The sequence below is a fragment of the Hermetia illucens genome, chromosome 3, assembly GCF_905115235.1.
Source record: "Hermetia illucens chromosome 3, iHerIll2.2.curated.20191125, whole genome shotgun sequence".
In the NCBI taxonomy this organism is placed as follows: Eukaryota; Metazoa; Arthropoda; class Insecta; order Diptera; family Stratiomyidae; genus Hermetia; species Hermetia illucens.
Genome location: NC_051851.1, coordinates 106,828,046 through 106,854,849, shown reverse-complemented (window position 1 = coordinate 106,854,849; position 26,804 = coordinate 106,828,046). Strand labels below are relative to the sequence as shown.

At 40.5% G+C, this 26,804-nt stretch overlaps 2 protein-coding genes across 2 annotated transcripts in view; both read left to right on the top strand.

The window, feature by feature from the left end:
* The window catches only part of LOC119652963 (PH and SEC7 domain-containing protein), a 71,245-nt gene extending 65,493 nt beyond the window's left edge, over nt 1-5,752 (top strand). The window contains 2 exon segments of the mRNA XM_038057359.1: nt 3,490-3,584; nt 5,426-5,752. Of these exon segments, the coding sequence (XP_037913287.1) occupies nt 3,490-3,584; nt 5,426-5,442 (112 nt within the window). The 3' untranslated portion in view covers nt 5,443-5,752.
* Nucleotides 5,753-25,968: 20,216 nt separating this feature from the next.
* On the top strand, nt 25,969-26,598 carry LOC119652089 (uncharacterized protein F54H12.2-like). Its single transcript, XM_038056026.1, has one exon. The coding sequence runs from the start codon at nt 25,969-25,971 to the stop codon at nt 26,596-26,598; it is 630 nt and encodes a 209-aa protein (XP_037911954.1).
* Nucleotides 26,599-26,804: the final 206 nt, after the last annotated feature.

The following is a 26,804-nucleotide window of genomic DNA, read 5'->3' as shown; positions in this document are numbered from 1 at the left end:
ATCGAGATCGAGAATATGCTCATTTAGGATGTGATCAAAACGTGTCACGCCACTAGTCCAACGCAACATCTTCGTCTCCATTACCCCAAGACGCCGTTCATTGTCCTTTTTAGTGAGCCAACACTAAGAACCATAAAGAGCAAGATGGACGACATTGCGATAAATTTTAGATTTGAGACGTTATTTTGATACATCGATAACAAAGATCGCCACTTCATCCAGGTTGCGTTAATGCGTGAGGCAATTTCATAATGTAGTTCTCCATCGGCTGATAACATTGACCCGAGATATTTGAATCGCTCAGTTCCGGAAAGGTTACGGCCTGTTTCATGGGGATCGGTCGTCAAAAATTCAATTTTATTCATATTTAATCTGAGACCGTGTTGCATGAGGTGATCATTCCATTTTTGGACGAGTTGTTCAAGATCATTTTTGCTATTAGACACAAGGGAAACATCATCTCCATAAAGGATTGTATAGGGCGCTGGACGTCGGACGTTGTGACAGTGTTCATAACAAGAACAAAGAGGAGTGGTGAGAGGGCGCTTCTTTGGTGAACATCGACAGACACGATGCGATTTTGATACACCCGGCACACTTCGAACTTCACTTTTCGAATCGTGGTAGAACAATTGAACCCAGCGCATGATTTATTCTGCCACTATGTGTTGTCGTAGAGCATACCAATGTTGCACGTGATTAAAAGCTTTCTCCAGATCGAGAAATACAATGTAAAGAAGGCGATGCTTCTCACGGTGTTTCTCAATTCATGGTTATGATGCTCACCATAAGTCTATCGATATGACTCAAACTTAAATTTTGCGATCGTAATATAACATCACTTTCTGTCATTTTTTCTACAACGTGTCATTTTTTGCATCTAACACAGCACTATCGTCAAATTAGTTGCAAAACTTCGGATGAACTGAGCTAGAATTAATTAGACTACCTGTTAATATTTCTATGTCCGTTACTATATATTCGCTTTTGATTATGTGAACTGATAAATCATATCAAAGTAGTAAACTGCAAAATTCAATAGCAAGCATAGGTAATTTTCAACATAGTTAATTTCAAACGGTAAAAGTGACAGATCTATAAACTGTAGTTGTATGTATGTTAACGTCGAAAGCAAAATGCATGGCAATAATTATTACAGACAACTTTGTGAATAAGCTTATTAATCATAGGTTTCTTAACATCGGTATCTGGCAAAATAAGCGGCAACATTTTTTTAAATTCTTAACTTCTTGTTTTTTATCTTTACCCTATATTGGGAAGTAATTTCTCATAATCACCCAGCTTAATCTATAAATTTTTTTTATATCGTTTTTACACAATGGCTGCGAATAAATAACAACTACTTTCCAAATTGTTGGAATTAATTGCATCTATTTAAAAAGAAAAAAAATTTAAAAATAGAGATACTTATCTAGTAACTAGGGCATAATATTCACATTTGATGTAAATATGCCGGAAAATCGGTAACACTGGAAAATCATTCACTACCTTCTAGTGATGTTTTTCTGTTTAATGGAAAATTAATGTATTTTATGTATAAAAGCATTCTTTGGAAGGATTCAAGCATTCTACACAACCATTAACAAATCATAATCAGGAGGGGGTTTCTAAAATAGGGTACAAACATGAGGTATTAACCACTTTGAATTTGTATCTCCATAATACTTATAATTTCCGTACACCAAAGTTGTGCACAAATAAAAATTAAGCTGTGATGCTGACTGATTTTCTTCAAGCTATTGAGAATATTAACTGAATTAATAGTGTGAGTTTCGCGAGTGATTACTCCCATCTACACATATTCATGGAGGAAATTCGAGAGGGATGCTACCGTTAACACGCAAAGCTTTGTAAACTCGCTCTGAATATATGCTCAATTGTATATAATCAATGGCGCAATCACTACTTCAGATCGCCTTCGAAAGAAGAATTGTTTTTATATATTCAAATGTATGTAAATCAAACCAAAAGTTCTTTGGATGTACTCATTGGTTTCATTTCACTGTTCGTTTTAATGATATTTAGCATAACGAAACTCTAGTTAGGGCTGTGAATATTACATTACAGACATAAACAAGAATTATTTATTAGACATAAACGAAAACTATTGATTTATAGATTTATAGGTATTAAATAATCTTGACAGTACAATGAATGTACGGCCCAGCATTGCGAAATTATGACATTGGTACTACAATTAGAAAAGCTGTTGAGAATATTATAGAGGTTTGATTCTTAAAAATACCTTAAGAACGGTGTGCTAAAAAGATCAATTATATAAATTTCATTGCAGTGTTTCTATAAATAAAATAACGAAAATTGGAACGAAATAAATGAAATTACTCTCAGCTCAAGTTTTTTCTTCGCTTGTACTACTCGGTAATATTGATTTGCTTGATTGACAAATGCAGGTTATTATTTTGAATTTTGTAAGCAAAGAATGGTTTTCAGACGTTTGGGATTCGGTTTGGTATCTACCCATATATATTAAATATATTAAGGTTACAATTTGCTAAGAAGCAGAGTTATCCAGTAATCGTTTTCATCAAATTATATTCGAAGAAAAATTCTGGGAATTTTAGGGTTTGCACAAGGTCTTGAAAGTCGACATATCAGCATTTAATTTTGTTCTACCTATTATACACTAATGATTGCATTTTCGCTTCAAATAATTTATATTCCATATAAAAGGTAAAAATAAAAGTATTAGTTTGGTTGAAAAAAAATAACAATTTGCGTGGAAAAGTATTAAAATGGTTGAAATGGACTATTTTCAACCATTTTAACACTTTTCCACGCAAATTGGTATTTTTTTTCAATCAAACTGATAATTTTACAAAAAAATTTAATGCAGCAATTTGCATAGCAAGTAAATACATTTGCAAAGCAATTTAAATATGTAGCTTGGCGTTAAAACTAACCTATAAATTATGATTCCAAATGTACTATTGCCAAATGGTTTAAACGTTAGGTCTGTTTTTATTTTTAAAAAAATCAGTAAAGCTAAAATCAATTAAAGCTCAGTTAATCAGACGACTACTCAGTCCGATTCGTTACCGTTTAGTGTAGTGTGTGTTCTCCTTGAAGTTAGCTAAAGATGTAATGATGAACTACGAATCAAAGGCGTAGAGACATCAGCTAGCAAGATTCTGACTGAGAGACGACAGAACATGACTTTGTAAAAGTGATTAGTTGTAGGGACAACACGATGAATATTAAGTCGTTCTATCTCTATATCTCTATATAATTGAAAATAAAATTCCCTTTCTACTTTTTCGCTTCTTTTGAACATAAATTATGCTTCAAGGCAATATTGCGAGGGGACTAACAATTTTCATTAATCATTAAATTCAAAACAATCCTTGACATTTTTTTTTCCAGCTTTTGAATTTCGAATTTAACGGCATTTATGATGTACTCATTCGATGTAAAAACTCTTCTTCTCTTTTTTTTTATATTTGGGTATAGCCAGAAATCTTATGGTACTAGGTCATGGGTGTATGAAGCTGGACGAATTTTTCCGATGCTTGAAAGTGCAATAAATAAATTTTCGAAAATTTATGGTAAGCATGTTTCTGCGTACCACTTTGTCCTGTTTCAGAGAAATAACAGTTACAATTTTGTTGCTAGTGAAATAAACTGAGATCATCACATTTTTTGTTGACTTTTGCTGCCTAGCCTTGCCGGGCGAAATGGCTTCTTCTGGGTTCCATACTATACAATGTAAGTGGGTTTCCGGGGCCTACTTGCAGAGCCAAGTTTTGTCATCTATAGCGATTTTGACGAAGGTTATAGCTTGGTCGCTCTTTTGAGCGTCATTCAAAGTTCCTGTATCCCGGATGCTGATCAAATATTTGTGATATCATCGTGGCATTCAAGCTTAGTTCATTGGCAAACGTTTCTTGGGTTACTCAGAGTTTTCTTCTACTTAAGGTTTTCACTTTCACTTTTGAGCGACCTTCACGTGGTTTGTCCTTTTAGGAAAATTGTCCAATCTGGAAACTTCCAGACTACTTTGAAACAGGTTTCAATGAGGACCGACCATTTATTAAGGCTTTGTATAAAACAAAACCTTCTTAAAATCGGTTTACTGTCTGTCTATCTGTCATACGCATTTTTTTGGAAACGGTTGTAGCGATTGACAACAAATTTGGTGAAATTAGGGAACTGTGGATAGTGAGCTGCATCATTCTAGGTCGAACTCAAGGGGGGGAGTCTCCATATATGTAAAGGGGGGTGCACATTTTTTCCCACCAGTCATGCGGGGTATCAAATGAAAATTAGTACTTTCCGAAGCCGGTCTTGGTTTTGACATCTGTTGAAAAGGTGGGGGGTGCGGGGAGCCGAAAGTGATGATTTCTTTAACTACCAAACCGAAAAATCTGAAAAAAATCAGGAGGCTGTCACTATAGGCTCCGAAATACCCTCCATATCGATATCTGTTTAAATTAAGTTAATAATAGTATATTACTATAATTTTTAGTAATTGGCTATAAAAGCCCACTTAGGTTCATCCTAGAATCATCAAATTTTGCAGCAATGTACGCTATAAGATAGAGCACAATCCTGCCTAGCTTGGGTCGCACTACTACTAACAAAGTTACAATAGGTCAAAGTCGTCACTTCCGCGCAAATCCAATACTTTGAATGTCAGTATTCTCAAATAATATATGCATATACCATGTGCTAGGTTCTAATGGGGCAAATGATCACTCAAATATTTGTATATAAGAAATACACAAAACCTTTCACACCTGAAGCATCCAGCTTCCGGTTATCGACTTGTTATAAATTTCCATTGGCTTCAACTAAGGTCGTAAACCGTAAAGAATAACGCATCGAACTTCTTGTTGTGTTGGCGGCAGAATTTGTACATACCTAGCATTACCAAATGTACGTCTTCTGGTTTCAGTTTTCATTGACCCTCCTGAAATTTTACACAACATATCGCTGGACTTTGATAAAGAAATGAAGATGTCCGTTTAACAAATATTTGTTACTTCCTCCGTATGATACACTTTATTAGTATAGATATGAGTACTAATTTACTATTCCGCTATTTGCCAAAGAATTATATTTGTAGGAAAACCGTCCTCATTCATATATACAGCTTTTTTTCGATATGGCCTCACGAAAAGGGTTTCTTTTTTGAATATTTCATGAGAACTCTAAATATAAACGAGAATAATTTCAGCTTTTCGTACATACACAATATTTTTTGTGCAACTATGTTTATATAAGTGGTAAGTTAACGATAGAAAGATTCCGTAGGCCAATTATTGAATTCAGAAAGGACGTTTAATTTTTTCCTTTTATTTCACATTTATTTCAAACTTTCTGATTGTGAATGCGCTAAGAGATTTTGAAAAATTATTAAATAGTGAAAATATTATTTCTCTTTCAGGCAGGATAGTTTTCTGAAATAGTTCTCCCAGTTTATTGGAATTCATCATCAACATACACAAGCTACTACAATGTTGATACAAACTTAGGTTAAGCCATAATTTAATAATCGAATTTTCCACTATATATTTAAAATTCCAAATAAATTTAAAGGAAATGAGTATTGTTACATTGTTCCAAGGTCAATAATTATTTGTTTTAGTATTTTCCAATAATATAACAGACTTCTTTATTTGTATAACTACTTCCATAATTTATAAGATACAAATCAGAAAAGTAGAACCAAATTGGATAATAAAGATGCAAAGCATTTAAAGAAGGAACATTAGTTGTGGCTGTCACTCTCATAAAGAAGTAAATATTTTTATAAACTGCGTTGTTTTTATATAGCAAAAGGAATGCTTTTTTGAGTATTAAAGTGAATGGCAGACTGCTTGGTTTATCTGGTATGTTCCCATTGAGTGTATGGGAGCTATTAACTGAATTTATAGAAGATCCGATATGCGATGGCGGCTACTCATGAGTTCGCTCTACTGAATCTTCGAGGTCCTAACCTCAAGAACCGATTTATCTTCCGCCGCAATTTACTGCTTCTATATAGGGAGGCTGAAAATATGAAATATAAACCTGGTGACTTTCCCCACACGCTGTCACGTTCCGACCGAGAATATAAGAACAATTTCACTCGTTCCCTTATTGAACACTTTAATGTTCCCAACAACAATTCAGTACAGTTACTTTACAAAATTTACTTTCCCTATTTCTAAAGTAGCCTAACAGCACAGGTCACGGTTCTCTCACCGCTCGAACAGAACTCCAAGGCCGCGTCTTTCATAGCTAATGGTTTATGAATTCTACAGTCCGGAACTCGCTGGTGAATTTCCATTATTAGTAAACGATCATGCTTGCAAATATGTGGGATACATATCGCTTTATTTGCTAACATGGGCCACGGACTGATTAGTTAGCACACAAGTTACATAATAATGCAATGTGGCTGACCGTCGTTTAGGATTTCCGCATAACTTGATGAACTATTATGCATTGAAGTAATGCAATGCCTGGCAAATATACAAAATACGGACATTCACCCAAATATCCTCCTGCCTGGAGACAGCCTTAGTTACATGTTATGTTTGTTTGGCACTCCTCAATAAGTTGAGCGACACGTGGGTTCAAATTCACCCGATGCATAACCAGTATTCTGTTACTGATTATAATATATATATATATATTTTTTTCAAAATTTGTTACAATCTTATCTAATAGATCGCAAGTCTTCCGTGTTTAAGAAATCCAAATCTAATACATCGTTAGTCATCCATGTTTAAGAAATCTAAATCTAATACATCGATCTTGACATTAATTTGATTTTTTCTTATTTTATACATTGATATTGACGTTAATTTGAATTTTCTTATTTTATACACTGACCTTGACATTAATTTGATTTTTTCTTATTTTATACCTTTCTTATTATGCTATAGCCAGATAACAATACTAGCGTTTGGCCTTACTTGAGATGACTAGCGGAATTTCTGGATGGGTTAATATTGGAATGGTTGAATGAATTCTGCGGAGAATTCTGGGACAAAAAAAATGGTCAGGATGATTGGCCACTCTCGGACAACTGGGGATTGGAACTATTTGCAATAGTAGAGTACTCTTAAATACCAGAAAACGACACCTTAAGTGTTTATACTAAGGAGGAGGCGGTCCCCTCTCCTGAACCGGCTGCGGTTATTACCTCCCGCCAGCTTCCGTGTGTCTAGATGACTCACGTCTTAAATCTAACATTTACCGCAATGTCGTCCTTCCTGTCGCAATCTATGGTTCTGAGTGTGGGCCAACTATAAAAGACGATGAAAGGCGTCTTGCAGTAATGGAGACGGAGATATTGCGTTGGACTAGTGGCGTGACACATTTTAATCATATCCGAAAAAAAGGATATCCGCGATCGTTATGGGGTTGCATCGATCGTGGGAAAACTGCGAATGGGGCGTCTCAGACGTTATGATCACGTAATTCGCGCTAACGAAAATTCACTTGTCAAGATTGATCTGAACATCGAAGTCGATGATAAACGACTAAAAGACCAGACGAAGCAACGGTGGCTTGATACGCTGGATGGGAATTTAAAAGCCTCGAGATTGCATCCAGATCAGGCATTTGGTAAAATCAAATGGCGAAACCAATCAAAACGAGCCGACCCCGCTTGTGAACGAGACAAAGGCTGAAGAAAAAGAGGAATAGATGACTCACGAAACTATTCCGCTTTGTTTGAGACCATTTTCGCTTTTTCATCCCCCGAATAATAACACCAGCTATAAGTGCGCTCAATATCAATCCTCCACCCACGCAACTATGCAGTATGTATTACCTGAAGTTATCCCCATCCCTACGTCTCTTTTAACTCCGGTCTTAGCGCGTTCCATTTGGGAGGTATTACACCCAAGTTGGCCGGCTAACGAAATGGGGGAACATTTGATTCAAACGTCTTCGGCCAGTTCAATACCGTACCCCAAAGAACTTGCTTGATGTTGAAAGTGGTCACGTCCAGAGTACAGGAAAACAAGTCTTTCATGATGACCGGAGACCGTAGCTCCAACTAGGTATTATTGCAGGCTGCGGGAATTTTCTTTCTTTAATCTTTCCATTTTTTTAAGGAACACTTTCGAAGACTATTTTCACCAGACACGCTGTACCTGTCTAATTAGTTTAGTTTCATAGACCTCAGGTAAAATCTCGACTACATCTTCCTCAAAGAAGAACTTATCCTTTCCGGCGCTGACGAACAGGCCACGGAATGGCGCGGCCATTCGTAAATCCCAAGTAAAGTTCTTCGTGTCAGGTGTTGAGTTCACCGTTACATGGGAAAAACCTTCACTGGGGGATCAGGGATTTAATACTTATGGGACCATCTTTCTCTCACGATGCCATCAGATGAACATCAAAAATGTATTCAGGCCGATCCAATTCCGGCAATACTAATCCAGCTACCTCCTTATGTAACGCGTTTCACGTACTTTGCGAGCTCTGCTAGAGACCGAAGCTGGCTCAGCTGCTTGTCATCATCATCAACGGCGCAACAACCGGTGTTCGGTCTAGATCTGCCGTAATAGGGAACTCTAGACACCCCAGTTTTGCGCCGAGGTCTACAAATTCGATATCCCTAAAAGCTGTTTAGCGTCCTGACCTACACCATCGCTCCATCTCAGACAGGGTCTGCCTTGTCTTCTTTTTCTACCATAGATATTGCCCTTATAGACTTTTCGGGTTGTATCATCCTCATCCATACGGATTAACTGACCCGTCTACCGTAACCTATTGAGCCAGATTTTATCCACAACCTGATGGTCATGGTATTGCTAATAGATTTCGTCGTTATGTAGGCTACGGAATCATCCATCCTCACATAGGGGGCTAAAAATTCTTCGGAGAAATCTTCTTTCAAACGCGGCCAAGAGTTCGCAATTTTCCTTGCTAAGAACCCATGTCTCCGAGGAATACATTAGGACTAACAAGACCAGTGTCTTGTACAGTAAGAGCTTTGACTCTATGGCGAGCGAAACAGTTTTTGTAACAATCGTGCACGGATTTCATCGTCATAGCTATTATCGGTTGTCATTTTCGACCCTAAATAAGAGAAATTCTCAACGGTCTGAAAGTTATATTCTCCTATCCTTATTCTTCCCGTTTGACCAGTGCGGTTTGATGTTGTTGGTTGGTTGGTTTTCGGTACTGACGTTGCCATCATATATTTTGTCTTGCCTTCGTTGCGTAATATCCCTCTTTGTATGTATGAGACATATAATGTCTCGGTGCCAATCGTCAGGCATTGATTCGCTGTCCCATACCTTGAGCACAAGTTGATGAACCACTTGGTGTAACTGGTCGGCTCCATATTTAACCAATACGGCTGTAATTCCATCGGCTCCTGGCGACTTATGGTTTTTAAGGCTTATAACGGCATTGATCTGCCCTCCACTTGATTATACTCCAGATCCATTATATTAAGCATTAAAGCAATTTTTGCTTGTTGCTGTTTCATAGCCTGCTGTTCCTTTCCGACTATTATGTCCCGATACCCCATGTATCTTACGTTTCCTTTTGTAAGAATTGTTGCCAAGTGCTTCGTACTGAACAAGCTTTAGCCCCTGCTTACTTAACGACGAATAAGGGGAAGAAAGCTCGCGAGAGCGCGACTAACTTGACTGATTTTGTAAGCAGCTATTAAGTCCTGACGACCATCAATAGCTTGTAGCTCCACAGCATTTTTCAAATTACAATGTTCCCGTGCATCATCATTAGTTTACTTATCACATATTTTACTAAATTTTTCCACCGACTGCAAGATTAGTAACAAATTCTCCGTTAAATTCACTGAGGTCGCGATTGTATACTTCAAGTTAAACGCTTTCACTCTGGGGGCTGCCACCTGCCCTTTAAACCTGATGCATTTCATACATTAACACACAACGCCGAAATATATTACTTTTCCTGAAAGAGTGACATGACCTGCCCTATCCTGCAATGATCATTCCCTTCACGAACTTAGCAAATCAGTAAGTCTGATAGATGACATTTGTCTAAGGTGACACGGAATACGGACCACTGGGATGCTCGATAAAAGGATTGAGGATGCTCAACCAATGAGACTTTTCTCAATTTTCCTTAATTGGCTCTCAAACACTCCTCTGCTGAAACTTAATTATCGTTAAGGATTGAACTGTTAAAGATCCTGAAGTTCTCACCTCAGGCACCTGGCAACCATCTAAATGACAAAAAATGGGTAATGAACTCCACAGACTCCGGTTTTTCTATGGCTACATGCCCTGATTTAGTTGTTGGGAGGGAATTAAAAAAGAGGACCATAGAACTACAATTCATTCGAATAATGTCCTTAGATTAAGAGCAGATCGTCCATATAAAAAGCATTATTGAGAACCCACTTGGTTTCCTCATGGACAGCATTATCATCGGCCACCGGATGGAGCGTTCTTAAAACTGCCACAGGACGCAGTTCACACCATAAGAGATGGACCTCAGGAAATATTCCTTTATAGACTTCTCGGGATTACTTCTCCACAGAATACGCATTTTCAATTGATACTCTGGGAACAGCAGAATTTTTCGATACATTTTTGTTATGTCGCTGGAGAAAACGTACTCAAACTTACGGATACGGGTGACAATGTTGAAAATGTGAATTTATAGCTTAGGACCAGGAAGGATTCTCTGATTAAGGCTGATACCATTGGAAGAAACACTTGATGTGTTGAACGGAATTCCCCAACTGGAAATTTTCTTGCAGCCATGGCGCGGGCACCACATAGTGCCCATCCTTTTCACGATAGTGGCTATATGATACAGAAGCTCGCACTTTTCATCATCTATTTCCACGCCCTCTTCTGTACCGACAGGCATGTCGCAGAAGTTTCTTAATTCTCGCTCGAACTCCTCCGTTGCTACGTATGTAGCCGCAACCTTGGCAGTGCCTACCTCCGTTGAACCCGACACCACCCAACCAAGTCGTGTATTTTGAACCAGAAATCCCTCTTTCACTGATACTCCCTCCAAGAATAGTTGAAGCAAGATATTATACCCCAGCAGGAACATGTGAGGCATACTTTGTGATTGGGTCGGCTAATTTTATGTCCGCGAATAACTCACCGATTCGTTGTAGTAGGCGAGGGAGTCCCCCTTTGATCACTCGTCCCACGATAGGTTACTTAATCTTAGAATTGAAAACACCTTCCCTGCGGATATCCCCCTTACATCTGAAACTTCCATATCACGGCTGTGGGAAGAATAGTACCAGAGTGTGCCATTGCGGTCGAGTTTCCGGCGTGGTGTGATGAGCTCCCTACCGTATAAGCACCCCCGGCGGGAACTTAGATGGATGTAGCACCGTTTGGAGCTGCCCGTGACAAATATCACATATTCGATTTTCCTGCTTGTGACACCTCTCTTCCTGTCAGAAGTTGTAGGAGCCACATAAAATGCACAGCTGATAATCATGCAATAATTTTATTTTGGGTCTCTAGGAGCTTTGGATATCTAAGAACTCTGTGATCTCCGTTGCAAATGTAGCACGACACCTGTTTTTTTTACCAACTGGTATTAGCCACCAGGGTGATTTCCCGAAGCCTTTGTCTTTTGATAGAGTTGTTTCCTATATTAGCAAAAGGTTTCTTAGAATTCGGAGTTCGCGGCGGTCCACTCATCCCTTCTCATCCAGAGGGCTATTATGAATTGGTTCCCCAGGAACTGACCTAAATTGTCTAGCCTTACATGCAATTTTGAACTCTTTAGGTGTGTGTCGAATTTCATGCGGGTTTGGACATAGATTTTCGTGGTTGTTAGGAAAGGGATAAACGGAGCGCCTTCTTCGCAGTAAAGCCCAGCTTTTTAAGGTTTTGTGTAAACACAAAACCTTATTAAAATCGGTTTACTGTCTGTCGTCTGTCACCAGCATTTTTCTCGGAGACGGTTGTAGCGATTGACACAAAATTTGGTAGAAGGATGGGAACTGTGAACGCTCATGCATATAGTGAGTTACATGCAAAATGGGGGTGTAAATTTTTTTTTCATCAAATTTAGTCATGTGGGGTATCAAATTAAAGGTCTCGGTTAGTACTTTTCCAAGCCGGTCTTAGTTTTGACATTTGTTATAAAGGTGGGGAGTTCAAAGTGACCATTTTTTAACGAACCCATTCTCAGAAACTACCCAACCGAAAAATCTGAAAAAAATAAGGGGACTGCCACTATATGGTGCCTAGGCTCCGAAATACCCTCCATACCGATACCTGCTCAAATAAAGTTAATAATAGTACATTACTATAATTTTTAGTAATTGGCAGGAGAACCCCCCTTAAGTTCTCCCTAGAATCACAATAGTGTAGGCTACATCATAGAGCATGATCTTACCAAATTTTGTGAAAATCGAACTATTACTAACAAAGTTATAATAGGTCAAAGCTGTCGCTTTAGTGCAAATTCAAGACTGGGTATATGCATATATTACGTGCTACATACTAATGGGACAAATGCACACTCACAGCTCTATATGAAAGAAATACACAAAACCTTTCATACCTGAAGCGTCTAGCTTCCGGTTTCCCGACTTGTTTTAAATTTTGTACTACCGACCTCGTAGTGTCTAAATTTTTCCTGATGGTACTAGGATCCTTTTGAGCTATCGGGGGATGGTTTATGAGGGCCTGAATCTTATTCTCAATCAACGCTCGGCGATTACTATACCGCCGATCCAAGAGTTCCCAAGCTTTCTCATAATTTTCCCCAAATGATCCACAACTCGTTTAGCATCACCCTTAAGTTTACTATGAAGCATCAGCCGTTCTGCCCTTCCAATATCGGACCCACCGTAGAGAGAGTTGGTAATGCTTTTGAATGCCGCGAACTGACTTAGGTCCCCGCCAAACGTAGGAATCTCGGGCACTGGGGGCAAGGGTGAGGTGAAAATCTATTATTCCAATATGGTAACCTTTCAACTCGGTACTAACGCTGGCCATAATTATTACCGAATTGCTGAGGTTCGTCTGCAGCATATCAATCGAGGGGTAGCCACTTTCCCGTCTCAACGGATTGTCTTGGAGTCCGAACGCACTTACCAAATCCGCTGCTGTCGTTTCCCTGATGACAGAAAACCGATATTTTGAGCGAACTCATTTCAGGTAGATTTGTCTAAATCTCCCTCCACGCCAGATGAACTTGATGTCCCCGGCATTCCTTCAACCGCCTCGGGACTGCTATTTTCTACGATGATACCCTCGTGTACCATTGAGACCAACTCCTTCGCTTTCACGTAGGTGCCTATCACCACGGAGATCTTGTTCTGGAAGTATACCAAATCTTGAGGTGTGCTTTCTCGAAGAAGGAGATTGTGGGCTTCGAGAAAAACCTTATACGTTTGAAATAATAAAAAACTTGTTGTTTCTTTTTCGTTGGTGTGGATATTTATTCTTGCAAATACCGATATTTCGGGACCCACTTGTTCCCTTCATCAGTGCTAACAAGTTTGCATATATGTCGTCACCTCGTCGGCTTAAACTTCGAAGCAGAATATCGGTAAACAAACCTTTCGTAAACCCTGTCAATCGAAGGAAGTCTCTTCTTCGCAAAAATAAAGAAAAAAAAATTAAAACGAGGTTCGAGAATTACAATGTGGAAACCATCAGAGACCTCAGGAATGCTTTGTAGGACGAATGGAACAAAATCCTAAGCGTCAAAAGTCCTCCTAAAACAAAGGCTACCCAACGAAGAAACAAAGAAACAAATTTTGCTTCGGCTATCGATTAAGTATTTGTTAATCACTAGGCACATTAATAATAATAATATAATAATCGTTGGCACAACCATCCATATTGAATCAGGGCCTTGAAGTGTGTTAGAACACTTCATTCAAGACCGTAACGGTACACTACAGTACACTTAGGAGGCAACGTGGTCAGCATTACGCTCGCCCGAGATTATTACCCTGATTTGACTCAGGTACTCATTCACAGCTGAGTCGACTGGTATCCGACGTTAAATGACGATACAAATCCCACTGCCGCCATCGAGATTTGAACCGCGACCTTCCGTACGACAGCCTCGTGCTCTAACTAATCAGCTATCCGGACTATAAGGGAGAAATTGATGACGCAATAACCGCAGTCAACAGAAATCCTGAAGATGAAGCATCAAGAAATGATCTTCACAATCACCTGAAGAACGTTATCATAAATACGGCCACAAACATATTTGGCCCCAGTTGCAAAGAGTCGGAACGGGTGGTTTGACGATGAATGTAAGCTAGCAACGGAACGGAAGAATGCTTCATACCGAGTAATGTTGCATTCTTAAAGGACGCGGGCAAGCGCGGAAACTTATCACGAACTCCGACAACCGGAGAAACGACTTCACAGACGGAAAAAGGAAGCCTGGGAGAACAGGTCTATGAACCCAAAAAGTACAGGGAGCAATCGCACCAGACGTGAAAGCTTTATCAACAAATCAGCAGGACAAAGCCTCATACACCTGGACACTCCTGGATGGAATTACAGCCGAATTGGTTAAATATGGAGGCGACCAATTACATCAAGCAATTATAGAGGTATCACGTTACTGAATACCATCTATAAGATATTCTTCTCTATCTTGCTAGGTCGGATAGCCCCATACGGCCAGAACATCATTGGCTCATACCAAAGAGGCTTCACTCCAGGCAAATCAGTAACAGATCAGATTTTCTCTCTGCGGTAAGCGATGGAAAAACTGTTGAAATATGGATCTTGCACCATTTTTCAGAGACTTTAAGGTCGCCTATGATAGCATAGCCAGGGTAAAACTGTACCCGGCTATAAGAGAATTCGGTATCCCGAAAAAATTGATAAGACTGGCTAGGCCGGCCCTGACCAATGTGCGAGGCCAGGTAAATGCAGCAGAATCACTCTCGAAACCGTTCGACATCAACAAATATCTAAGACAAGGGGATGGCCCTGGAGAAAGTGATCCGTGATGCTGAGGTAAATGCGAGAGGTACAATCCTCTTTATGTCCACCTAACTAACGGACTATGCTGACGATATCGACATCATGAGAAGAACGACGCGAGATCTTGGGCTGAGCATCAATGAAAGCCAGACAAAATATATGGTGGCAACGTCAGCACCAAAAACCAACCAACCAACAACATCAAACGGCACTGGTCAAATGGGAAGAATAAAGATAGGAGACTACAACTTTCAGACCGAAGAGGTCAAAAATGACAACCGATAACAGCTACGGCAAAGAAATCCCCGCACGGTTGTTGGCAGCCAACGGAGTCTATTTCAGCTTACAAAAACTGTTCCGCTCGAAATGCCTCACAGTAGGATGAAAGCTCTTACTGTACAAGACAATGATCTTGCCAGTTTACATGTATTCCTCGGAGACTTGGGTTCTTAGCAAGTAAAATTTGCGAACTTTTGACCGCGTTCGAGGGAGGAACCCTCCGAAGAATTTTTGGCCCTCTACATGAGGATGGACGATTCCGTAGCCTACATAAGGACGAAATCTATAAGCGATACCATGACCGTCAGCTTGTGGATAAAATCCGGCTCAATGGGTTACGCTGAGCGGGTCACTTAATCGGTATGGATGAGGATGATCCAACCCGAAAAGTCTATAAGGGCAATATCTATGGTAGACAAAGAAGACGAGACAGAACCTGCCTGAGATGAGGTAGGCTAGGACACTAGGCAGGTTTAGGGATATCGAATTTGTGGATTTCGGCGCAAAATCGGGAATCGGAGTTCCTTATTAAGGCACGGTTAAAATGGATACTGGTTGTTGCGCCGTTGATAATGATGATGATGGTCAAATAGAGCCAACGATACATCAACAAAATTACAAGAGTGAGTTCTAGGAAAAGGCCATGCATTAACAAAGTGAATCAAGAGAAAAGACTTGCATTTGCAAAGCAGTACTAAATGAAAAGTATAAAGTAGTGGGACAGTGTTTTGTTCTCCGCCGATAGCCAATACATTTTTCAATGCGTTGGACGTACACGTGTTTGGAGAAAGCCCCGTACTGAATTAGACTTTGAAAATATTTTAAGCGCCGTAACGGTCGTTGGAGGTGGAGTTTTAGTCTGGGGGTGTATGGCATCGTCTGGTATTAGGAAGCTTGTTTTTATCGACCAAAATACGGACAAGATTGTTTATCGTAATATTCCCAAGGAAAATTTAAAAGTAAGTGCTGAAAAACTAGGTCTTGGGAGCGATTATTATTTCCAACATGACAACGATTCCAAGTATACGTCTTAAGACATCCGAATGTGGGTTTTGTATAATATTCTTCACACTCTAAATACTCCACCACAATCCCCCGAAGTCAATCCCATAGAACATTTATGGAATGATTTAGAAAAACGCCTTCGGCAACATTAAATATCTAATAAGACACAGCTAAAATTTTCACCTAGAAAATAATGGGAGAAAACTCCTCTAGAATATACTAAACAAGTCGGGAAACCGGAAGCTTGACGCTTCAGGTATAAAAAGTTTTGTGGTTCCCTATGTGAGGAGCATAACGTAGTTCTCCATTGGCTTATAGCATTGACCCGAGATATTGAATTCGCTGTTTTGGGTAGGTTACTGCCATTGCCAAAACTGAGCGATTTAAATATCTCGAAGGCAGGTTACTGCCATTGCCAGAACTCAGCGATTTAAATAACTCGAGTCATCGCTATTAGCCAATGGAGAACTGCGTAATGAAATTATTTCACGCATTAACGCAACCTGGATGAAATCGTATTCCCCAACTACTGTTCTTTGTGATCGACGTATCAGCGCACGTTCTAAATCTAAAATTTACTGCAATGTCGTCCGTCTGCCGCTCTCTATAGTTCTGAGTGTTGGCCGACTATAAAGGACAATGAACACCGTCTTGCGGTAATGTAATGTGTATGTTATGTAATGTGTATTCACGAGACTGTCCTCTATGTTGGTGCGAAATTTAGTGCACCTAAGATGAACTTAAGCGGAGTTTTTTAGTCAATTTCTAAAAGTTGATAATGTATTATTAGTAAATTTATTTCAGCAGATACCGGAATGGGACGTCTCTCGGAGATTAAATTTCACGTAAGTGTTTTACACAAAACCTTAAAAAGGGCTGCAGATAAATAGATTCTTCATAAATGCGACCTTAATATTTCATTTCGAGTGTCAATTATTCCCGTTAATTATGACGTCAGCATCTTATTTGCATGGCTTTGGAAGCAGTTAATTCGCGCGAAATTGCTAAGTTTGAACTGCTATAACTTTGGTGTTAATAACCAGATTTCCATGAAATTTAGCACATATATACAAAATATTGTCCTCTATGCGGGTACGGATACGGAAATCCTAGGATGAATTTAAGGGGGGTTTTTCAGTAATGTGTGTCCGGATAGCTGAGTGGTTAGAGCGCAAGGCTGTCGTACGGAAGGTCGCGGTTCAAATCTCACTGGTAGCAGTGGAATTTGTATCGTGATTCGACGTCGGATACCAGTCGACTCAGCTGTGAATGAGTACCTGAGTCAAATCAGGGTAATAATCTCGGGGGAGCGCAATGCTGACCACATTGCCTCCTAAGTGTATTGTAGTGTTACGGTCTTGAATGAAGTGCTCTAACACACTTCAAGGCCCTGGTCCAATATGGATTGTTGCGCCAACGATTATTATTATTATTATATTTTTCAGTAAATTTCTGAAAGTTGGTAATATACTATTAGTAAGTTTATTTGAGCAGGTATCGGAATCGGATCGGATTTTCCGAAAATACATACTTTGCCATTCAAGCCAAAACTAATGTCAGCTTCGGAAAGTACAAATCGAGACCTTTCATTTAATACCCTACATGACTATATTCGGTGAACAAATTTGTTGAATCCCCCCTTTGCATGCATGGGAAGCCGCCTTTAAACTCCACCTACACTTATGCCACTCGCCGTATGCGTGGGATTTCATAGTTCCCATCTGTCCACCGAATTTCGTTCGGATCGGTTTAGCCGTTTTGGAGAAAAGTCCGTGTGACAGACAGACAGACATTGAATCGATTTTAATAAAGTTTTGTTTTACACAAAACCTTAACAAGAGAAAAAAGGTAAGGAAGATTTTATGTATTTCTTTTGTAAAAACATTTCAGTGGACATTTGTGCCTATCATGTGAGAATATCCACTTTCGCGTGATACTGATATTCAAAATCTTGAATTTGCACAGAAGCGACAACTTTTACCTATTATAACTTTGTTAATAATAGTGCGAATTTCACAGAACGTGGTAGGATTATGCTTTATGTCATAGCCTACATTATAGTAAAATCGTAATTCTAGAGTGAACTTAAGGGGGGTATCGCAGTCAATTACTAACAATTATAGTAATATACTATTATTAACTTTATTTGAGCAGATATATGGATGGTATTTCGGAGCCTAGGCCCTATATAGTGGCAGCCTCTTGATTTTTTTGAGATTGTTCGGTTTGGTAGTTTCCGATAATCGGTCGGTGAAAGGAACGATAACTTTCAATCCCCCGCACTCCCCACCTTTCCAGTTAAGACCAGCTTTGGGAATTATTAACCGAGATCTTTCATGTCCATGTCTTTCAGATGACTCCATTTGGTAAAAAAAAAATTTAAAGCCCCCATTTACGTGTGTGAGGACCCGTCCTTAAATTCGAGGTGGAATGATGAAACTCACTGTATGCGTGAGCGTTCACAGTTCCAACTTTTCCACCAAATTTAGCGTCAATGGCTATAACGGTTTCCGAGAAAAATGCGTGCGACAGACAGACAGACAGTAAACCGATTTTTATAAGGTTTAGTTTTACACAAAACCTTACTCTAACTAGTTACTCATTCCCGATCCTTTTTAACACATTTCAAAGCTAAAGAACGTCACACAAATTACTAAATTTGAAATTTTAGTTATAAATCTGTTTAAGAGCGAATAATTTTTTCCGTCAATTTATGTAATAAATGAATCATTTACTTTTTTTTCCTGTTGTGTTATTGTCCTGTTTTGTAAATAAAGTTATTTTTGAAGGGATAATTAAGAATTCTAATACCCCTGCAATACCTTCTTTGCAAATTTGGGATGAAGAGCGAATACTTTCTTCCGGCACTGTATATCTAATCCATAGGTCGCTGGTTCGAATCCGGCTCCAAGGAGCACTTTGTATAAAGTATCCGATATGCAGTGGCGGCTACTGCTGAGTTCGCTCTACTGGGCCACCTATCCTCGGGAACCGATTTATCTCTTCCGTCGTAATTGATTGATTCTATAGCGAGGCTGCAAATATGAAATGGTTAAAATTACCTGTAAACCTGGTGGTCTTTCCTTAAATACTGTCACGTTCCGATCGGGGAAAAATAAGAACAATTTCATTCGTTTTCTTACTTACCCATGTTGCCAACAACACTTCAGTATAATTACTTTATAAAATGTACTTTTCTATTTCTAAAGCAGCATACTTAATGCTTTATGAATTCTACAGTCCGGAACTCGCTGGTGAATTCCCATTGTTAGTAAACGGTCATGCTTGCAAACATGTGGGATACATGTCGCTTTATTTACTAACATGGGCCATGGACTGATAAGGTAGCACACAAGTTAATCAAGTTAATAATGCAATGTTACCGAGTATCATTCAGGATTTCCGCATATCTCGATGAACTACTGTGCATTGCCAATATACAGGACCCGGACATTCACCCAAATACCGAGTGCAGTGTGCAGTGTGTTTCTTATTCTCCTCCTAGTTACGATCCGAAGTGCTCTAACACGCTGTAAGACCCAGGTGCTAGCGGATTGTCGCGCTAACGATTAATATTTATAAGACCTTAGCTGCGATATTTCGGTTCAAGCTGACGGGTGGCAAGTAACCCAAAACTAAGTAGCAATGGATATTTCCGGTGTAGCGGAGAAGGAGACTTTCTATTAGAAAATGGCATGCAATCTAGGAGACATTGTATGGTATGGTATGGTGGCATTTTAAGCAGAATGCTAAATGGGTTCTGAAAATATTTAGGTAACAGTGGTAATAACGCGTTTTTTATACTGACATTCTCACTCCAGGGCGTAGCTCACACTGCTCTTCAATGACTTACCGAATTAAGGTTTCATGTAGTACAAACTAAATGCATTAAAGTATCCACATTTATCTATCAATGATAATCTAGAATTTTATGGAAATGCTTCAACATGAATATTCAATTAATATTAATAGCAAAAATAATCTCGAGCAACTTGTTCAAAATGGAATGATCGCCTCATGCAACACGGTCTCAGATTGAATCTAAATAAAACTGAATTTTTGACGACCGATCCGCATGAAATAGGCACAATCACTGTCAGCGGCAGTGATCTGCCCAGAACTAAGCGATTTAAATACCTCGGGTCAATGCTATCAGCTAATGGAGAACTGCGTTATGAAATTGCTTCACACATTAACGTAGCCTGGATGAAGTGGCATTCCACAACTGGCGTTCTTTGTGATCGACGTATCAACGAACGTCTTAAATCTAAAATTTATCGCAATGTCGTCCATCCTGTCGCCCTCTATGGTTCTGAGTGTTGGCCGACTATAAAAGACAAGGAACGGCGTCTTGCGGTAATGGAGACGAATATGTTGCGTTGGACTAGTGGCGTGACACGTTTTGATCACCTCCGCAATGACGATATCCGCGATCGTTATGAGGTTGCACCGATCGTGGAAAAATTGCGAGAAATGCGTCTTTGATGGTATGGTCACGCAATTCGCGCTTACGAGAATTCAATTGTTAAGAGTTTTCTGAACATCGACGTCGATGATAAACGACCAAAAGGCAGGTCGAAAGGGTTGCTTGAAACGCTGGATGGCGACTTAAAAGCACAAATGACGAAACCGATCACGACGAGTCGACAACGCTTGCGTCCCGTTCACAAAGGCTGAAGAAAAAAAATGAATATGCTTGTTGGTGAAATGTTATGGTAGAAAGTTCTGAAAAATATGCAAATTTCAACTTGAAGCAGCATTAAAAACCAAACCAAAAATATCTCAGTGTCAAGCAGTGCACTGCAGGATAGACTGACGCGAAACATAGCTCCCTGAGGCCAACCTATCTCTTTCTTAGGATGAGCTGTCTCTCCTCTGGGGCGGTGCGTGGCTTTTCAGGGGCAAAGCCTCTCGTCTACCAGGAGCGTTAGTGAGTGGTGATAGCCACACCCTGTCCGAGGTAACCCTACTATTAACAAAACGCTACGGATCTAGACTGGGGAGTCGAAAAACACCTCCCCCAATTCAGGGTGTTATGTGAACCGTGCCCATTGGGTAGTTTGCAGTCGGGGGTAATTGACTGTATCCGAACGGAGCCTCACTGATACTTGGTCGCCTCAGTGAGTAAGTTAAACCTTACTGTGCTACGGGGGGCTATGGCACAGTGGACCTCCTAACCCCCATACTCGTGGGAATCAAATGAGTACAAACAAAAAAGAAAAGAATACGAAAACCAATAAATCGGGGCCCCGTATCGCACAAAAACTGGTTAATCAGCGAGGAACATCTCCGAATTACTGAAAGCCAGGTGATTACACCCAAGAAGGGAGAAGTTGGGGCGTCAAGCAGTAGATCCAAGGTTAACATTGGTATAATACGTGGACAACAACCAACAAACGCCACTGCTCAAGGAGCAGGTACTAGTAAAAGCACGTCTGAGATAAATATAACAGACGTCAGGAAGGAGACAGGTCTCAGTGGCGCCGGTGTTAAATGGTACCTGCACTATCTGAAGGAAGACCTGAAACCAGAAGAGGCCATTAAGAAGGCTCAGGACAGACCTAAGCCAGCTCCACCAAAGCCGAGAAAACGGGGAGCAGCAGAGATCAGCCCGCATAAAGGGAATGCTTCCAAAAAATCCAAACCTGAACCCAAGGAGGTAGAAAACCCGGGCAAGTCAGGAGTGAAGCCAGGACTCAGGAAGCCCGCCATTAGCTATGCTAGTGCGGTCAAGGACATTCGACTGGTCATACTGCCAAAAATGTTCACTTGTGAGGAGCAGGAAACCATTGAAGACCTTGTCGTCAGGCAGATGATCATGGGATGGACAACGAAACTTGTGTTCACCGGGATACGCTTTCGACCAGGCCTTATACTGGTGGACTGCGCGACGGAAGACACTGCAGAATGGATTAGAACCATAGTTCCTAGATTGCCAGGGTGGGAAGGGGTGGAACTGTTAACATGTGCAGGGGATAATATACGAGGAACCCACATGGTGACAATCTATCTGCCAAAAGCCGCAACAATAGAAATTAAAGACCTTATGGGGCTCCTAATCGCCCAGAATGAAGATCTCCATACCCTATGGAGATTCTTCAGAAGCAAGGTGAAGGGCAAGGGTAAACTCCTCGCGATCGGGGTAGATGACCGATCCCTGGAGGCAATCAAACGTTGGAGTTGCCATATCAACTACCGATTTGGCAACATATCCGTGCATGTACATAGGGAAAGCCGAGGAAAGATACCTCGGAAGAGGCACCCGATGAAAAGCATACCGAGGTTCCTGAAGAAGTCTCGAAAGCCATAGAGGCGGATGGATCAACCAGGGAAGTAGACCTGCTGCCCAGGGAAGAGCGGAAGCTGGACGACCTAGACCTAGGACTCCTATGGCTCAGGGTGGACAGTGATGCGCAGGAAAGCGCCATGTCCGAGGAGGAGGGCAATACTCTGACAGTGGAGAAGAGCTCCAGACAATAACGGAGCCAATGACCAGCACTAAGATAGCCCAGATAAACCTCCACCATGCGAAAGCTGCATCTGCGGTAATTGCAAGGGCAAGTTTCAAGGAGAACATTGGAATAGTGCTGGCTCAGGAGCCCTGGGTGTACCGGGGGCAGATTCGTGGTCTGCAAGGAGGAGCATGCAGGTAATTTGGGACTCCTCTTGTAAAAAACCAAGAGCTTGCATAATTCTTAAACGTAATTTAAAATACATATGTCTTTCAGAGTTCTTAACCGGGGACCTTGTGGCTAACCAAGTCTCATTGGAAGCCGGGAGGAGCACTGGAGAGGCAGTCGTGGCATCGGGATACTTCCCAGGAGACGAAATCCGGGCTTTACCGGAACAAGTCGCAAAACTGACTGACAAAGTATTGTGAGAAGAGGAGGTTACCACTTCTCCTCGGCTGCGATACCAACGCCTACCTTCTTGAATTTATTCTTAACAATAAGTTAGAAATATATAACTTAGGGAACACTCCAACATTTGTGACTAGCACTAGACAGGAGGTACTAGACATAACTCTAGGAAATACTCTATTGAACGGAATGGTCAGGTATTGGAGGGTTTCGGATGAATTCTCTATGTCTGATCACAGGATAATCAGATTCGACGTTGAAGGTAACTCCGAAATAGAAAGAATAATAAGGAACCCCAGGAGAACGGATGCAGTTGAGCAGCAACATTGCCCACTTTCAAGGGGGCGGTGACATCAGGAGCCAACTGGAACTAGAAACAGTGGTGGAAAACTTCAACACAGTAGCCATTGACGCATATGAGGCCAGCTGTCCAGCTGAGGCAGTTAAGTCATTAAGGATTGTAACATGGTGGAGCAGCAACCTGGCCAGAATGAGAGCAGAGGCTCGAAAACTCTTCAACCGGGCAAAACAAACTAGGGACTGGCAGGGGTACAAAAATGCTGCGTATAGCGTATAGCAACGCGATCAGGGAAGCGAAACAGAACAGCTTCAGGGAATTCTGTGAAGGGATCGAACAGATCACAGAAGCAACTAGGCTGTACAAGGCTAGTAGTAAGTGAGATACTCTCCCAATAGGTTCTGTGTGGTAGAGGGAGATAGCATGACAGAGCTTTTAGGCTTTCATGCTATCTCGCTCGCTCCGTCTCTTTCGCACTGCGAGCTTTTGGGTGCGCGCCTTGGGTAAGGGGTGTGCCTTTGCTGGGAACTTTGGGTGTGTGCCTAGGCTGAGGGGCGTGGCGTTGGAGCCTTTGGGTTTGCAACTTGGGTACGGGGTGTTGCTTTGCGTGGGGGGCCTGTGCTTTTGTCGGGGGTCCTGCCTTTGGAGCCTTTGGGGTTGCGACTTGGGTACGGGGTGTTGCTTTGTGTGAAGGGGCCTGTGCTTTCGTCGGGGGTCGTGTCTTGGGGTGGGTGGTTTGTGTCTTGGGGATATTTAGCTCTATTGCTGTTTTTTTTACGATAAGTAGACACGTCTTGGATAATACCGAGTTATGTTTTGGTGTGTTTCTGAGATAGCGATCTTTTTCAAGTGTTTTTGGGGAGTGTCAAGTTTTATTTTGTGTCTTTATGGGGTATCGATCTTTTTGGTTTGCTTTTTGTGGGTTATTAAGCTGGTTTGGTGTGTATATGAGATAGCGATGTTTTCTGAGTGCTTTTTGGGGAGTGTCAAGTTGTTTGTGTGCCTTTATAGGGGGTATCGATCTTTTCGGTGTGCTTTTTGTCGTTTATTAAGCTGTTTAGATGTATTTGCCTGGGAATCGGCCTTTGCGGTGAGTGCCTTGGTTGAAGTGGGGTTTGTGGGGTGCACGGCGGGCGGCTATGGTGCGGGCTTTAAGTGGTAGGCTTCGCCGCGGGCTTGAGGCGGTTGGCTGGCCGATGCAGATTTTGCGATTATCATTGCTGACTTAGGTAATGGGATTAAGTTTAAATGAAAAAGTTCGTTGATAAAGTTCAAATATTTATTTTATTATACTTATTTACATATACATCATTCAATATTCTTTAGAATTAACAATATGTGTACACTTATTTATTTATATTTTCTATAGTACAAGTAGATCAGGCACGGATGATTATAGGATAATAACAGCTGCTGATGGTATAACTCAATACACAGTTCCTATAGACTCAATACACAGTTCCTATAGACAGAGTCCCGGTGAAGTTGCCAGAGCTATGGAGAAGTTAGAGGAGAGAGAAGAGGAAGGGTATAAAAGGAAGCAAAAAGGTGCTGTCAAAAAGACTACATTAAAACCTTCACGTGTAGATCCTGGTCAATATGAAATATCTTTTCCAGTGAAAAAAACTGCAAGGCAAAGTGAACGTTTGAAAGGTAGGAAGGAGCGAGCCGCTAGTGTACCCGATTTTGATTGGGAAAGGATATAAAGTAATAAAGATGCCCGTCGATATAGAAAGCGATGACTTTTATATTTCCCTCCTAAGTAATAGTTCGTTGCTCTTTTACCCTGATAACACACACGCACGTTTTCGAAATATATTACCAAGATGCACAAAAATCTCCGTCTTCAAAGCAAGGCAAACCACGCAAAAAGCAGATACGTGAACGTGTGATAGACATTTTTGATAAGTAGAAATGTCGTACAAAGAGTGCATGAAGTCTGAACTAGATCTTTTCTCAAGTTCGCCAATTCAAAGTAATATTTTAAAAACAGAGGAAGTAGCATACAAACCCATAGCTTCATTAGATAACTCTACCGTTTTAGAATTTGTTTCGTTAGGTCATGGCGATACATACCGCGATCTGTCTACCATATATCTTCGACTAAAAGTACAACTTATTAAAGCAAAAGATGGGAAAGAGGAATTGTACGACAAAGCTGCTCCACCAATTGGCGTTGTCAATAATGTTCTGCATTCGCTGTTCAGACAATGTACAATATAGTTAAATGGTAGGCCAATAGCGCAAACTGACCACAATCACCAATACAGAGCGTATATTGAAAATTTGCTAAATTATGGCAAGAATACCGCCGAAATCCATTTGGAGTCTGTTGGATGGTATCTCGATGAAAATGAGATGGACATAGTTGAAAGTGGCAAGCCATCTGATGCAAACCAAGGATATAATAAAAGATCCTAATTGCTTGTACACAGCAATGTGATGGAGTTTATGGGAAAAGTTCATGGAGATATCTTAAATCAAGATAAGTTGCTAATCAACGGGGTAGATTTGCGTGTCATTTTTTCGCTAGAAAAAACCCGAATTTTACTTGCATTGTAAAGACGACGTTCAGCCATCACTAATCAAAATTATAGAGGCGACAATGTACATGATCCATGTAACTGTCAATCCGAACATCTTACTTGCGCATGAAAGTGTTCTCCAAAGATCCAATGCAATATACCCATATAAACGTGTAGAAGTGAAGACATATACTCTACTGGCAAACGCATTTTTACTTTCACTCGATAATGTGGTCATGGGACAATTATCTAACTTGCTAGTGTTTGGTATGGTAGACAATGAGGCATATACAGGAAAACGGTCGAAAAAGTCATACAACTTTAAACACAATAATCTGACAAGGTTCAATTTATCAGACAATGGAGTACAAGTACCGAACCAACCTCTTGAGTTTGACTTTTCAAATGAAACTCCCATTAGTACGCGAGGATGCCTAAGCTTGTTCAAGGGCACTGGAATACATTATTCCGACAAGGATCATCAAATATCAAAAAAATTCTTCGATAATGGAGCGTTCTTGTTGGCGTTTGATCTCACCCCGGACAATTCCTACAATTCAACATGTGGAAGTCTACTCAACCAGGGCACGATTAGGATCGAGGGGCGATTCAAAGACGCTCTAAAGAAAAGCGTCACATGCATTGTTTACGCAGAGTATGATAGCAGTATCGAGATAGACAAGGCTCGGAATGTTTTCACAAGCTATTAAAATCTATATATAGTGCCGACATTCCGACATTCTTTCACATTTAATCAAAAGTCGAAATGAGCTGTTTAGTGAATGTTGACTATCTCCCTGGAGGTGATTTAGCTTTCTTTAAAAAGGTGTCGTTCGCTGGTATTACTGCGGATAATAAGTTGTTCACCAGAGAGATCACCTTTAGATATCCTACTACAACAAGCAATCTAGCAGGT

Coding starts and splice junctions, on each gene's coding strand:
- LOC119652089 (XM_038056026.1), top strand. CDS start 25,969: ATGTACATGATCCATGTAACTGTCAATCCGAACATCTTACTTGCGCAT.